We start from the raw sequence: 16,886 nt of genomic DNA, 5'->3' as shown, positions 1-16,886 counted from the left end.
GGAGTTTCAACCTTTGGAGATATTCAAAAGCTGCCTGGGTACAACCCTGGTAAACTTGCTGTAGGTGGTCCTGCTTAGCCAGGGCAGTTGGACCAGATTAGCTCCAGAGGTCCCTTCCAAACTCGACCATTCTGTGATTCTGTGATACGAAGCTTGGAAAGAACTTTAGGCTTTTTATGCCAAAGTCAAATGTAAAGACTGTATATACTGTACTTCAGGTGTCCTCCTGTGAGCATATGAATTCTTCTTTAAAATGTCACAGACTTTTTTTTCCTCAGGCAAGAAATAAAGCAATTGATAAACATGAAATCAGAGCTGCGTGAGTCCAAAATATCTGTTCATCTGCTTTTGAGTAATAGAATAGGAAAATAAAGTACCTTACTGCTTTTTTAATCTTTTATTATTTTTTTTTTTTCTTAGCAGATAAGCACAGGCCAGCAGATGACAGAAATGCATGGGTTGGAAGGGAAAGAAATTACTAAAGAAATTCCTCAAACACTGGCTTCAAAATGGCTAAATATCTTCAATGACTTTGATGCCATAAAGAAAATAAACAAGTGAAATTTGCTGATGACATGAAATTGGAAGGCATCATCTATTCAAAGTGAACTGGAATGGAGGGGTCAGGTCATTTTAAGGCATGCAATGTAATTGCACTGAAAAAAGTCCCACACTTGATTGACTAATGGCAGAACTCCTACTCGTAACATCGAAGTTCCTCAGCAGAAAAAGGCAGTGACAGAATTATCCTTGGGTGTAGTTGTAATCTTAGGTTGACAATAGACTACACTATAATGTAGCCATGAGAAAGAAAATGCAGTGCTAAGATGTCTCGAATGATGAATTGCTAAAGATGAAGAAGTACAATGCCAGTGTACAAGGACCTGGTGATACCTCATTGGGAATAATGCATACCGGTTGAATCACTAAATTCTGTCATGTGTGGGGAGAGAGGCCGTGAAGATGACCATAAGAATGGAAAGCCTGTAGTGTGACAGAAGAGTTTTGCTTGTTTGCCTGAGACAAAAGAAGGTAAAAGGAAACAAAATTTTAAAGCTAAGGGAGTGTTGGCACAACGAATGGATATGAACAAATAAGAAAAAAATTTAAGCAGGAAATTAGAAGAAAGAGAGACAAAAAGCAAACCCAAACTAGCCTTAAATTGGAGCTTAAAGGATTAGATGATGTGGTACTTTCAACAGTAACGAAGTACATTCAGTGACCCTTTCCAGCCCTCTGCCAAGAGTGCAAGGGCCTTCCAGAAAGCATCTTTCATTGAAGCATGTAGCACCAAAGGAGGCAAACTGCATCCAGCTCAAAAGAAGAGATTTAATATTGAGGTCAATCACATTTTTAGAAATGAAAGGGCTAGTGTTGAATTACAGCTATATTCGTGAAACATTTTTTGCCATAACTACAAATTGATTCATCCACAAAACATGATTCAGATTTTTCTTGAAAGAAATGTCATGTATTTTTATCTAAGCCCTTCATGTTTAATATAAAATATTTTATCATATTGCATTACTTTAGATTTCACTGAAAAATGGGTTAGCTAATGAAGCTGAATATAAATGAGTCAAAATGAATCAATTTAAAAGCGCAGTTCAGGACCTATTGTAACATCTTAAGGGTCTACTTCTTAATCGTAAACACACAGGGCATAAAAAATTTGATTAGTGTTTTCCTCCTGTTTTTAGATGTGTAGAATAAAAGCGCATATTCCAAGAGCTTCAGTTGCTATATTGGCAGAATTACTTCCCAGTTTTAAACAGCAATCTGCATCTGCTGCTTCATACCATTAATATGAAGAACTACTATGTGTAGTTTCCACATCAACATGTTTCATTTTGTGAGTTACTTTTAATAATGTGAAAAGGTTGATTAATTTTTTTTAGTTAAGAAGAAAACAAAATGTTGACAACTGATCCTTGAAAAATTATAGATTCAGGAAAGAAATAAAAGTAATTTTGTGTTTTGGAGGCACACTTAGAACACATATTGCAACTTTTTGGTAGAACGAGAACTTACTGCAGCGGCAGACATAATTTTTGCAGATGTAGTATCAATAAGCAAGGCATGTTTGGTATTATGCTTTTATAACATCTTTGCTGTGTACCACAACAAACTTCTGGTTTTGGATTGCTGATTTTCAGAAGTGAGCCCCTCTAATCCTGGTAATTTCACTGAGGTGGTCTCTGACCTCTAATACTACATGTATGGGATCATTTTCTGGACCCAGTCTGAGTGGAGAACAGCTATGAGAACAGTTATGCCTATGACATTGCTGCTTAAATCTGGAAAGTCTGTTAGGAGGTGTAATCTGATGAGAGTTTTGCTCTTTGAGGGTGAAATCTTTCAAGCATAGGCAATACAATTTTGATATAGTTAATTCTGAACCTGCGATTAAGCCCTTTTATGGTCTTGAATTTCGTTAAACCCCAAAATAGCTTCTTTTCCACTGTTTCTTCTTATTGAATAGATCTGTTATTTAAGTAGCAATAAGTTATAACTAGAATCACCAGTACATTAGTTCAAGGGGTTTGCACTAGCAGTGTAGAGTAAGGGGCAACAAAATATTAAATTGCTTCACCCCACATTTCAGTATAACCAACTTTTCCAAGAAAATAGCAAAAGAAGCCCCAAGCCACATTCTTTATTTTCCAACTTGAAGCCCCCAAGGAACTGGTTCAGTTATTTCTCTGATAAACGTCTTACAATAAGCTGATTATATTCCTGTCCAAGTCAACAAAATTGTGTTTCTACTTTTATGATGGATTGGTTGGACTTGACAAAAAGGAAAGTAATTCTATAGGGAATTCAAGCATGAAAGTCTGTATACTGTGTGTCTGACTCCTTTTAGAAGTGTGTTGTATGCAGAAAGAAAATTTTCTGCAGTTTATTCCAGCATGATAAACAGTCTTTGCAGTTGTGTGCCAATTGCCATTGTAAAGAACTGATGGTGGAAACCCAGCAGAGGTCAAAATGCCAAAACGTCAAAACATCTTGTAGCTCTTCTTTCAGTGTTAAAGCACTGGATCTTGTCACCTGGTGCTCCAAGACTGACATTTTTAGAATTCACATCACACTTGAATATGAAGGATACTTTTACTGGGGCGTAACACTGTTTGTTAGGATCTCTAGACTCCTGAATTCACTTTCATTAAATAATTTACAGGTTCTGCAATGTTTGTCATGCTATGATGACAATGTTTTGGAGGTCTTATATCAAGTGGCTATGAGTACTCAGACTAGGGATGATTCCTCTAATCTACGTTATGTATTACTTAAATCCTGACACAGTACTACAAAAGATTTTCTGAAATGTAATATAAAAAATAAAACAAATCTGGTGATTATTATGAAGAACAGGTATCTATGTGCTAATGTAATATGTTCTGTCTCATTCACTACAATGAAAATCCAGATTTCTGGGTGAGAGATTTCCTTAACATCTATTGGGATACACTAAGATCCTCAGCTCTCTAGAAGAATTTTGGAGTTATTCTTATTCTAGACAATGAGAAGTATGTATATAAAAAAACTTATCCAAAAATAATTTGTATTCTCAGGGAAAAGTGAATCCAAAAAGCCTATTCTTATCAGACTATGCTTTAGGAAAATGAGTGAATTGAATACACTGATACTACTAGCTTTTCATATGGATAAGACAACAGTAAAGGATGAACAAAGGAGATCTAATGAATGAATCTGCAAGTGTATATATTTACTGAAGCTTTCATTCACTGTGTGAAAACCCAAAGCCTCAAGGGCTAAAAAGACTATCAAAATAATTTCAATTCTATGTCTACTAAAGTGTAAATCTTGAGTTGTATGCTTTCTTTTAAACTAACATATTTAATATTAATCATAATTCATTACTTAAGTTATTGAGGAAAGACAAAATGTAGCTATGGACAAGTGGATTAGTTCAAGATGTGTATGAAAATGTCTAGACTCATGTTCATCCTCCAGAGAACAAAGGAAGTGTTGCTACTCCCAAACATCCTCTTAGGGTGTGTGTGAGCTCCATAATATTACACCTAAATTGAAATGTCTTCCTGTGTGCCAGGTATCAAAGCTCCAGCCACTGGTAGTGGGCATATAGCCAGTTCATTCTCTGGAGACTTGTGCATGATTCAACTGTACAGACAACAGAGACTCTCTTTCTCAGAACATCATCCTTTCTAAGGAATTGCTTAAGCTCCTTATTTCACAATGTACAACATTCTCTTTAGCTCTGTTTATCACATTTACATTCTTTCAGTCACATGCATGTTTATTACGTATTTTCTTTTGAGGTCTCTGATACCATCAGCTCATACAATAGGATCAAGAATGGACATTAGTGGGCTCACTGGAGGTCCATCTTCTTTGTTAGATGTTAATGTGTGAGATTGGATTTATTAGAGTATATAATTGGCTCATGTCGATGCCATAATTAATCCCTCTTGCAGTAAGGTGTACTGTTGGTGGATTCACTTATTTCATGATTGTGTGTAAAACAGCATGATGCTTTGTTCACCAGTCTGGTACTGCAAGTGTCTTATTGAAGTCCTTTCATTCCTTCTAATATCCGATCCCTACCTGATCTTTCTCTTCCTCTTCCAGTGACGCTTCCAAGGACAGTATCACTCCACATAAGGGGCAGGGGAAGACAGGTGGGTGCTGAAAGATGCACGAAGAGGAAGATGAAGTTCCCAGGACATACTATGGGGTGGGTGTCTTGGTCATCATGGAGGAGGGAATGCCTACTGTTCATCAGCTCTTCTAAGGCCAACTCACTAAAGAAGTGTTGAACAACCCCAAGTTGCCAGTCCTGGTTTGCACTCCCTTTAGAACAGGCAAAGACACTTTGCCTCTTTCTACCCTCAAAGGAATCTGGCAAAAAAAAGACACACACCCAACCTCCCCCATTACCCCCAGCCCACTCCCCACCAGCTCACATATAACCCTCAAGTCTCCACAGAAATCAGTGTGCCTTTGTCTATAACAAGATTAATAGCTTTGATTTATTATCAGCCGTTCATAAGACCTCATGGTGCATAAGAAGTCAGGATGATAGGAGATTTTAAACAGGCTTCTAATGAGGCCAAGGGAGTAGGTCAAATGTTGATGGGATTTCCTTCAAAACCTACGTCAGTGTGCTCTTTGACTTGCAGGAAAGGCGTGACAGCTTTAGTAATCAAACCAGTTTGTCAAGCTAGAGGCTGAGGGTAGGAAATAACTTCAACAGGGCTATATAATGGAATTTGTCTGCTTGCACAAATTACTAGGATCGTTGTTTCAATAATACCCAACTGATATGAGAAACTCACATTTGGATCCTGAGGAAGAAGCCCCACTTGAGGTGGATCGTGATGCTCCTTTCATGGAGAAAACCCCTTTGCCTCTGCGAGTTGTTGTCACAGCCACACGAGGGCGTTTAAGTGGAATCACTGCACGAGGTGGTGGGGGGACACGACCATGGTAATCAAACAACCTAGAAAAGATTAAGTCATCTGGACTCCATAAAACCTTATGTGATTTCAAGTCATAGAAGCCCTGTCAACAAAATTTTCATGTTATCTTTGAGAAAATTACCCTTTGAAACTGTAATCACTTTAGATCACAGTCAAATTAGATTTCAAGGACCTATGCACATTAAGTGCCATATTCAGATTTCAGTCACAGACCAGTGCATAGCTCATATTTTTTGTATAATTTTAATGAGGGATGTGTTATGGGACCATGTTATTTGCACTATGGAAAATACATAACCTGCTTTCCACAGGTCCACATCATTTCATTGCACACAGCTAATTGCAGTACTTTTTGTTGTGGTGACATTTCAGCTCCTTTATTACATGCATGGCTTACATTCTAGTTTTCTATCTCTTATCCTTAAAGACAAAAAAAAATTTGAACATTTCTGAAGCAAATCATCACCATAAAGAAATATCCTGCAGTTTCTGAAATAATGAGAGTATTTATAGTGAGGCACCTGTATGTCCTTCTGAATTCATAGAAAAGAGGTCTCAGCATATGCTCTCTTTATTGAAGAATGAATTGATGTGGGATGACTAAAATACTCAAGCATGCTTAATAGAAAGAAGTCTTGTTCAAACCAACCCCACTGTAGCAAGTAAATATTCAGAGAATTACTACAGTCAATAAAAGACACCCTGAAACCAAAATGAACTAGTGTTCCCAAACAGAATACCCAATCCTAAAAACACAGTTATCACCAGCTGACTAACCTGCATAGAAGAAAATAAATGCAGTAGAAAAGGTGATTAAAACTACAGATATACTTAAAAAATAAAAACCTATGTGTGTTCCATTTGGTAGGTCAGGAGAAGAAAGTTCAGAAAATGAAGATTTACAGATCAGAGACTGAAGCAGAGGGACAAGCAACATTCTCATGAAATGTTCTTGAGTTTTTTTCAAATGATACTTGCAACTAGTAGTTACGGAAATTTGTAACTGCATGTTTAATTTTCACAATTCTGACTACAGTCACCCAGCTGGGTAGATAGATACACATTTGAAAACAGACACCCAAGAAACAGTAATTTGCTCACCACACTGTCTAACAGCATGCTGGACAGGAAGCAGAATCAAACTTAAATCTTCTAGCCTGTTTTCTGGCAAGTAAACACCTAATGCTTAAATCCCAGCATCCTTACTGTTGTCTGTACCATAATCCTACAGGGAATATAATCAGCTCCTTTGTTTTCAACAGCTGCCTCCAAAATGCGTCACAGAGATCATGTCACCCCCACTGAACTTGAACTTTGTGGCCTTGAATATTCTTGCTAAATAAGCAGTTTCTAACCATTGTGAGCATAATTAAACAATTGTGTATGAAGATGAACACTAAAACATTTTTGGGACTTTTAACAGAGATATTATTGTTTGTTGTCACTCATCATTTATCAAATTGGATGATCTGGAAGTTAGCCACAATCTCCATTTCACATTACTAGAAAAAATCATAGAATCATATGTTTCAGAACTGTAAGCTATCATGCAATTATTATTCTAAAGGTGATTTTTTTTCCACTTTCCAGTATTTCACGTTGTCGTGATTTAAACCCAGCTGGTAACTCAGTACCATGCAGCCGCTTGTTGACTCCCTATGCCTTCCTCTCCTGAAAGATTTATACATCAGAAAATTACACTAGAACAGATTTATGGACACATTTCACTCAGCAGTTTTCCATAATAAGGCAATCATCAAGATAGACACCAAGTTCCACAGAAACTACCTTTAATATCTCACAAGTATTTTATTATCAAAATTTAACTATTATCGTTGTTCATTTGTGCTACCCATAATATATAGAATTAGGGAAAAAACTAAAGACATGTAGCTTTAATATTCAGGTGGCATAGATCAGAAACAGTACTCTGTTTAAAAACATAAAAATCCACTGATGAAATTCAGAGCATTAAGCTTAGGGAAAGTAAACATAAACCTGTGGAAGTTAACTTTTTATAGGGAATAAGCTGCTCCTACTGTCAAGGCTGGACTAAGCAGGATTAAACTACACCGATAGCTTTTACTCCACCTGTTTATAGCTCACTATTTTTATCTCTGTCCAAAGGGAGCATGGTCATTTACATGCAAAACCAAAACTAATAGCTCAAATTAAATCAACATGAAAAAAGAAGAAAAGACAAAATATATTGTTTCTACATTTTTCTTACAGTGTTTCTGAGCAGAAAGATACATAGTGCATGATAACTTTAGGGTGGAAACCACTCCCCTGCTACTGTCCATTGCTTTACATAAAAGAAATCTCAGATTAAAAGAGGTTGGTGAAGCAATACTTTGTTCCCCTCTGACTCACTTGGCCTATGCTAAGCCAGGCTGCTGTAATGCAGAGACATAGAACTGCTGGATCACGAATTGGATATCCGTGGTCATCTATGTTAACCCTGTGTTGTGGTGACTCTGCTACATCTGAATGAATAAATTCCCACAGTGCTAAGCTAGACCGTGTGTATATACTCAAAGAACAAGTCTCTAGCTGCTCAGGTATCCACACTTCTTTTCCTCCTTTAGAAACACACATTCTGTTCAGACTGTGGTTTTGCATCTCTCAAGGTCTTCTAGTCTTCTAAACATTCTTGGAAGACACATTTTTCAGGAGACATTCCGTATCTTTTCATACACATGGATGGAAAGACCAAGAGATGAGTGCCATGCTGAAGAATTTTACAGCTGCTATATGTTCCAGTGAAAGTAAGTCTGGAAGAATTCTGTAGGAATGAACACTGAGCAATTAAACTACCACTGAAATGTTCAGCACAGAAAATACCCCAAAAGTTCTTAGAGAAGGATAAGACCAAAAGAACTGTTTAATGTGCATGCATGTATTTGATGGTGCTAATCTTCTCTATTTGTGATATATTCAAATAGTCTTCTTCTGATATATAATAGAAGTAATGAAATGAATAATACGTAAAATCAGAACAGACCTGTCTAACCAAATGATGTGATTACATTATAAACAAACAGTAGAAATGGTGTAGGATGTACAAAAATATAACCACACATACCGATTGTAGAAATCATCTCTGTAGTAATCATAATCAAAGACATAACCACTGTGGAAAAACACAGAAAAACAGGAATGAACTGGTTTATAGAAATATACACATTGATTAAAGCTTCTGTGGTAATATTGGTTTACTCTCACTTTCCAAGACCTTTTTAAAAGTCCTTCCCCTACTTTTCCACAACCATACACTGTACATTAAGTTTGTCAATGCTGTTGTCAGCTATCACAGTAATATATTTGGAAATGTGAAATCCAGGACATGCAGAACAGTGTAAACAGTTGACAGCATATATAGAAAAGATTTAACACAGCATGACAGCTCTGTAATTAGAGGATCATTATAGTGTAATTCTCTGAGTGATCAAATGAAGGGAGCATTCTAATACTGAAACCCTTAGCTGGGCTAACATAGCATAACCAGTAGACTAGTAAGAATGTTAAATACGTGAAAGATTGCTAAAGGGGTGAGTAGGTGAACAGCCATAAGACAATGAATCTGATTTATGAGAAACATGAAAAGGATTATACTGTTGGTCCTTGAGTTCACTAAATCTTCTTTCCTCATAAATAGAAAAGGAAAAAAGTTAGGAAAAATGAATGCTGTAAGCAATAGTTTTATAGAGGTGCTTTTCCTCTCAGGCTCAGAAAGGAAAATACAGACCAATCAGGGAAAAGACAGGCGCTGTCAAGGGAAACTAATAAAGGCAGGAAATTGCAGACGTCCATTTTTGAGCTGTCAATTGCAAAGTCAATCCTAGATTGATCTTGCTAGTTTTGCATTCCATTAGCAACTTTCTACCTTTATGGTGAAGAAATAGCAATGCAGTCTATCTCACACATTCAAGAAAATAGAACCAAAGAGCTAATAAATCACAAGGGATTTGTACTCTGCCTGATGAAGGACTAGTAACACAAACCCTAAGTTATTCACTTGCCTGAGAAGGGCAATTATGAATAGTAAAGGTGAGAGGCATGAAGAAGTATCACAAAAAAGAAGATTTAGATAAGAAAGCAGAAAGGTAGAAAGGAGAGAGTTAGAAAGGACAAAGCACAGAAGAAAACATTGACTGTGAAGGCAGATGAGTGATGGTAGCTACACATTAATGAAGTTTGTCTTCACAGGAAATGGACTTGTGGCTAATTTCTGCTCTTGAACACTGAGCAAAATGTCTTCGGGGATTTTTTTTAGTGCATGATTTGAAGAATGGGTCAGGAAATCTGGAGTTCTTTGCTTTTGTTTATCATATAATGCATCTTTCCCTTTTTTTTCCCTTTGCTGTATTTCGGAGGTTGACCACTAAAAAGCAGGAAAAAATAAAGTTGACAAGCTTAAATTACTTCAGTAACCATTTCATCTGAGTGTTTTGATTTTGAAGGCTTGCAATTTCCTCTGTCTGCAACTGGCAATAATATCTATCAAAGGGGGTCAGGGGACAAGTTCCACTTCTGCCACATCTGCTTCGGATGCAAGTGCCCAAGTGCAAGTGATAGGTTAAGTTGTACCGTCTACCCACATAATCCTGGACCAGCAGTGAGTATCATTAGACTCACCAGGTGAGAAAGTCAACTGCCCTGTTGGTAATTTATTTGAGAAAATAAAGCCCTATATGCATTTTATGTGAAGCGCTTATTAAATAGAACAGCCCTGAGAGTCTAGAACCCAGAAGCAAGTAAGCTGTGTGTGTCAGAGGAAGCAAAATAACATTAGGTAATAATGATTAGACCTTGTATAGTGATCATGTTTCTGTACCTTACCTTAATGCAAAATTAGAAAATTTTTCCTTAAATTTTGCAACAGCTCTTATTTTGTCTTTTACTCTATAGCCAGTCTACGTGGAACTAAGAGGTAGCAGGTAGAAAAGCTATTATTTTATTTACAGATATTCACAGTTTGCAAGTGGGTTTATTTAGCTAAATGATTAATAGCTACACTAAGCCCATACTTAACATTCAATTTCGTTTTATAAGTAGAAGATAACAGGCAATTTGAAGAAAAAAGATTAAATTTGAAAAACCTGTCACATAAAACCTTCCACCTGGAGTGACAATTTAATTTGCGTAAAGACCAGATAAATTCAATTGAAGATCATGATGCTGATGAAGAATAATTCACTTTGCACCAGCTAGTGTGAAGCTGGAGGACAGCTATGTTTTCTGTGGTAACTCAGCCCTGATCTATAGGACACAGCAAGGACTGCTGGCCCTTCACTGGGCTTTCAGAGTGTGGAACTTATTTTTCATGCACAAATGCAATGACAGAGAGACCTCAAAGCCATTTTTGGGAATAGTGGCACTGATGGGGCATGGAAGGGAGAGAGGCCTCAGGTAGAGATCTGGTTGTGCTATTGAAAAAGGACAGTAGGCTTGAGAGAGGGTCAAGTGGCTGGGAAAGGCTCATAGATTCCTCAGATGAAGTTTATCACAGACTTAGGAGGTTTTAGGTAAGGAAAATGCAAGAAAGAGTTCCTGGTGTGTCAACCAATTTTTTCTCTTCTTACTTGAGAATTTATTTTGCTCTGTTCCCAGTTCAGGTAACTTCTGTCTTGAAACTGAACTCAATTCTTTGTGTTCCTTCATCTTTGCAAATGACAGTTTCAACCCACATGATATAATGTTTATCTGTGGACCAGAGCAAAAAAGTAGAAGCACATTTTGAAATCTAGTTATTACATAACAGTGCAATGTTTGAATATTTGTAAATTCTTATGAGTTGCTTTTATTACCTTTTAAAAATATTTCCTTGCTTCAGAAGCATCTGATACTGTTATTATGTCTTTAATTTTCACCTGGAGAAACCCAAGTGGTTTTCACGTATAGGGTTTTACAACTGAAGCTATCTAAACAACTCTGCTACAGACGTTGCCTCTAATCTTAAATGTAAGGTACTTTGTATTTTTGCATGGTTTAGTTCAATAGGATACATTTCTACTGAGATAAGAGGTGACTGCAGGTATTCTGTATATTGCATGACAGTCAGTCTCTGAAATGGCATACACATGGATTTAGCTGCAGCAAACATACAATTTTTCCTTCTTATCCACCTCTCTGGCTGGGATATGAGATGCAAACATATTATGGCTTCTGATAGTGCAACCTGATAGCATAATTAATGAGATAACAGGAGTTCATTTGCTTACATTTCTAGTCTGAGTTAATTCTGAATGAAATCATCACAATTCAAGGGCATCTGTGTTAAGTCCCATGTCCTACTACATGGGTGCTGGGGACTGTAGCAGGAAGTGGGAAGTCTGCTTTCCTCACAGACCATTTGGGATCTCTCTGTGGAAGTACAGTGGATATAGAGTGAGAAAGAGCCAGTTCTGCACATACAGGGCCTCCTTACTTGGGACCACTGACAAAGATGTAGCAACCCCTACTTGACCCTCAAAGTAGGAATAGCACCCAGAAGTAGTAGAAATGTTATGAGCTCTTAACAGACTAGGGGGCTCAATTCCTTTTTCACTTTCCCATTAGTATCCTTGAAGAAAGCTGATGGAATTTAAGTGTTGGTCATGGAGGAAAGGTATTTATTCTTCTGTGCTATATCTATTATCTATTGGACGTTGAAGGAGGTGATCCTGCCCCTCTATTCTGCTCTCATGAGATCCCACTTGGAGTACTGTGTGCTGTTCTGGTGTTCTGAACATAAGAAGGACATGGAGCTGTTGAAGCAAGTCCAGAGGAGGGCCACGAGGAGGATAAGGGGTTGGAGCACCTCTCATACAAGACAGGCTGAGAAATTTGGGGCTGTTCAGCCTGGAGAAGAGAAGACTGTGTGGACACCTCATAGTAGCTTTCCAGTATCTGAAGGGGGCCTGTAAGTATGCTGGAGAGAGACTCTTCATCAGTGACTGTAGCAATAGGACAAGGGGTAACGGGTTTAAACTAAAACCGGTAATAGGTTCAAACTGGAACAGGTTGCCCAAAGAAGTGGTAAATGCTCCATCCCTGCCAGTGTTAAAGGTCAGGTTGGACAGAGCCTTGGGTGAAATGGCCAAGTGTGAGGTGTCCCTGCCCATGGCAGGGGGGTTGGAACTAGATTATCTTAAGGTCCTTTCCAACCCTAATTATTCTACGATTCTATGATTGATTCTATGATTCTATTAAAATAACATAGAATAGGAATAGTACTGTAGGACCATATGTGTAGGTGTTGACCCTTATTGAATAAGTCAGGTAAAGGAGGGTAGGTTTAAAGCTTTGGAAAATATCCATGTGGATCCTTCTTTATATCCATGATCTGGGTCTCTTTTTTTATTCTCTGTTATTCTACCTGCAGTTGTGGCAGCACAGAAAACACAGAGGCAACATGCTGTAACTCTTGGGGTTAAGCATCCTCCACTATTACTGCTGAGTTAACAGTCCACAGATGCAAGATGTCATGTGAGACGCTTAAATATCCAAGGCTTTACGAGGCAGTTCCTAGTTGTCTTGGATGTGAAGCAGTTGTCCTGCATGTTTATTGAAAAGGCTATGAACCAACAACAGTAAAAAGAACCCCAAATGAATGACCTAGAAAGGAAAAAAAATCTTTTCCCAACCAATCTCACTTGACATTTTTCTTTTTCATTCTTTTGGGTTTTTTTTTAAGCTGAATGATGATGTTTCATTTGTAATAATATGTTGAAGAGATTATACTGTGAAAGCAACCAGTACAACTCTCCATCTACAGCCGTAATCGTTCACACTTAGAACACAGACAAAGTTCGCACTATGTAACACAATATTATATAGTCCACACTATAAAACACAAAGCAGAAAATTAGCACAGATAAAACTGGCACTGAGAAGAAGGTGACTGCAGAACTCTTAACCTCTTGAGAGTTATTCCCTAGCAACCCAACAACCTGTGCTACAGAGGCTGCAGGAAATCACTTACATGGTGTTGAATAGCAAATACTCAGCAAGTCAGAAGCAGATAAAGGTTTAAATGGGCCTGTGAACTGGTGGAGTCAGCAGTTTCTTAATGGCACTGTAAACAGGTAGATTACTTACCTACAAACATATGCTATCTCTGCAATATTAACAACGGAACCCTGTGCATGATTCTGCTATTAAAAGAGAAAACAGTAAGAGACACTGTAATGCTCACACTGAGGCAAAGAAAACTCATCAGCAAAGTGTGTTTCTGTTAAACCAAAGTCATGGTTCCTTTTTCTGACCTAGTATCATCAAAACAATCTTGTATGACCTGTGTCTTTTAGTTTCACTTAACACTACACATGCTTTAAATTGTGTATGCCTGAAGAATAAAGGATTCCCCAAGGAATGTATTTTCAGAGTTATGATGCTGTACATATTCAAATTTCCTATGTACAACAGCAATTGCACGTGTCAGTCAAATGCAAAATTATGCTTCTGCATCTTTGAAATAAACCTATGGATGTTATTATGTCTTTATTTATCTGATGATACTGTATGTTGAAAATATATTCTCACAGTGTAGTCTTTCTTGTGTTCCATGTTCTATGCCTACAAAATATTTTAATAAACTAATGATCACATCTTGTTTTAATTTACTTAGCTCCAAACACTGGTGAGTGTAATGGACTTATTGGGACTTTAGAACAGTTAATGCAGAACAGAGCAGAAATAGCTCTTGACATTTTCATGGCAACAAGAATTTCTGACTTGCATATGAGTCACCCTTAGCTAATATCTCTTTTTCTTTCCACAGGTATGAAGATGTATTTGTAAATCACAGATGCTGACAAATCAGGCATAATGTATCTTAATTCAATTGACAGTGCTATCACCATTTATACTGTCAATTGCTTCTCTGTTGTCAGAGCTGGAAAAAAAATATTAAATACAAAAGCAATATTCCTTCAATCAAACACTTTTAGGAGGCACATATCAACCTAATGGTTGAAACTAGTATTCCAGTCACTTGTAAAATCATTTCTCTTGTCATGCAAAAAAAGTGTTAGAAATTGTTCCTGTTGAGTGCAAAAGAGAATCAGTCTAAGCTGATGCGATGTTAAAAAAGGGAGTGGATGAGGGTAACTACATGATTTAGAGATAAACATTGGGAAGTGGAAACTTTACCTATTAGAAAATCAATCAGATGGCAATGACTTTCATCAGCTATTGGAAAAAAAAGATGGAGATTTCAGGCCACTTTTCTATGAACAGTTACCTATGTTCCCCAAAGACATGAATTAAATTGGTGGGCTGAATCCGACCTTTACTTTAGAGATGATTTGATTATAGCTAAGGCTGAGAATGATGATAGAAGTGGAAGACGATTTCTGTTTGCAGTTCAGGATGTATATTCTGTAGAGAAAGAGAATATTCTCCAGAGCCTCCTTTTTGCAGACATATTTTCAAAAGACAAGTTTTGCCAGCGATTCCTTCAATCAACATATTCTTGGAGGTTTAGAGCAAAAAAGAGGGAGCCAGAGAGGAAAACTAATTGCACAAAAGTATTTTACATTCATTTCCATAATGTAGTTATGAACGCAAATAGATATATAGTTAAAACCAAAAAATAACCACCGTAACAAATCTCCTACCACTCATTCCCAAATGCCAAATGATTGAACATAGCCTACTCTTTGTATATTTCAATTATTGATAAATTGTCATAATAACTTTTGTAACCATAAATTAATAAAGGTTTATTCTAATTCTATATGTTAATTCCATTAATAAATGCAAGATAGATTTTTTTTTTCTTTCCTGAGATGGGGGAAAAGTATGGAGTCAAATTTTAAAAAGTACAGCAAGGAATGTTGTACTGTAAATGAAGATTTTGTTTCTTCAAAACTGAAAAGGTTTTGGCAAATCTAATCTGAAGATATGCATACATATCCTGCTTTTACCGAAGTGAGACATGTATACATAAAATAGCTGACGTACGTACTCCATTTTCCATTAAAGTATCTTTCTGCAGGGATTAGGCAGAATTTATTTGCAATATAATTAGTCTATATTTTTTTCTAAATTGAGATACGTCTCTTCTTTACCCTCATTCTCCTTCTCAATATCTATTTTCCCAATGAAATGTGTTTTGGGAAAACTGTTTAACTTACTCTCCAAATTTAATTTTAGGCAAAACTTATGCAAATATTCAAAGTTACATATACACAGTCAGGTAATTAAGTCACTTAGACACTTTCCTGTAGAGAATTAGGCAAAGCTTGTAAAGCAGAGACATCAGAGATAGCAAAGACATCAGGATCAATATTCGGACTCCAGGATCAGCTGGTCTGAGAGCTGTTTATGGCAGCCAGGCAGGCACAAGTGATACAGGGATGTCAATTTGAAATTGGGGCCCAATAATTTTCTATATAGCTAAGTGACAAATATTAGAATTACTCCTAATAAAAACTACTTACTGTGTCTCCAGGGACAGTCTATGCTTAACAGTGTTAGCATGATGTTATTTAGAAACAAAAAAGTAGCTTTTATATGTGAAGAAACATGAGTAAATCTACTTAATGTCTCCCTGACCTTTCTCTTCCTACCTTTAAACTATTTTTCTGTCATCAAAAGTAATCTCCAATTACTTATGTGTCCTTGTCTTGGGCTCAGCTACAGCAGTCATTTTTTCTCCTTCTTAGCAGCTGGTGCAGTGCTGTGGTTTTGACTTTCAGTCTGGGAACAACGCTAATATTTTAGTTATTGCTCAGTAATGGTTACTCTGACCAAGGACTTTCTCAATCTCATGCTCTGCCAGGGAGGAGGGGAAGCCAGGAGGAAGCAGAGACAGGACACCTGACCCAAACTGGCCAAAGGGGTATTCCATACCACAGCACGTCATGCCCAGTATAGAAACTGAGGGGAGTTACCCGGAAGGCCCAGATCGCTGCTCGGGTCGGGCTGGGTATCGGTCGGCGCGTGGTGAGCGGTTGTGTCCTCTCCCCTTGTTATTTCTCTTATCATTATTATTGGTAGCAGTAGTGGTTTGTATTATACCTTAGTTACTGGAGTGCTGTTATCTCAACCCATGGGAGTTAAATTCCTCCGATTCTCCTCCCCATCCATCTGGGAGCAGGGGGAAGAAGGAGGTGGGGAGTGAGCGAGCAGCTGTGTGGTTTCTGGTTGCTGGCTGGGCTTGAACCACGACTGTTTCTTTTGGTGCCCAACGTGGGGCACGAAGGGTTGAGATAACAACAGATCTGACCAGAGTGTGTTTAATCATATTTGTGATAAACATTTATTGTTTTGGATTAACAGTAAATCGTCACAGTGCTGATTTATTGGCTGTCAGAGTTGTTGCGCTTGATCTCAGTTTCAGCATGTCGTACCTTGCTTACAGCTACTATTTGCTGTTCTAGTGTTCCTTGGCTGGGGGGCCTGGCCTAAGGATATTGTTTCACTGTACTTCATGGT

General features: G+C 37.5%; 1 protein-coding gene across 1 annotated transcript; it reads right to left on the bottom strand.

Annotated features, from left to right (window-relative positions):
- Nucleotides 1-4,587: 4,587 nt before the first annotated feature.
- On the bottom strand, nucleotides 4,588-8,595 carry LOC104407593 (RNA-binding Raly-like protein; the record flags this gene model as incomplete). The annotated part of the gene is made up of 3 exons (XM_010016917.1): nucleotides 4,588-4,668; nucleotides 5,319-5,482; nucleotides 8,548-8,595. Coding segments are annotated over 3 exons (293 nt in total), but the record flags the coding sequence as incomplete, so codon positions are not given.
- Between the last annotated feature and the right edge of the window lie 8,291 nt (nucleotides 8,596-16,886).

The sequence above is a fragment of the Nestor notabilis genome, unplaced genomic scaffold (assembly GCF_000696875.1).
Source record: "Nestor notabilis isolate BGI_N333 unplaced genomic scaffold, ASM69687v1 scaffold16216, whole genome shotgun sequence".
NCBI classification, from domain to species: Eukaryota; Metazoa; Chordata; class Aves; order Psittaciformes; family Psittacidae; genus Nestor; species Nestor notabilis.
The sequence above is the reverse complement of the archived record's forward strand: the minus strand, read 5'-3'. Positions and strand labels throughout refer to the sequence as shown.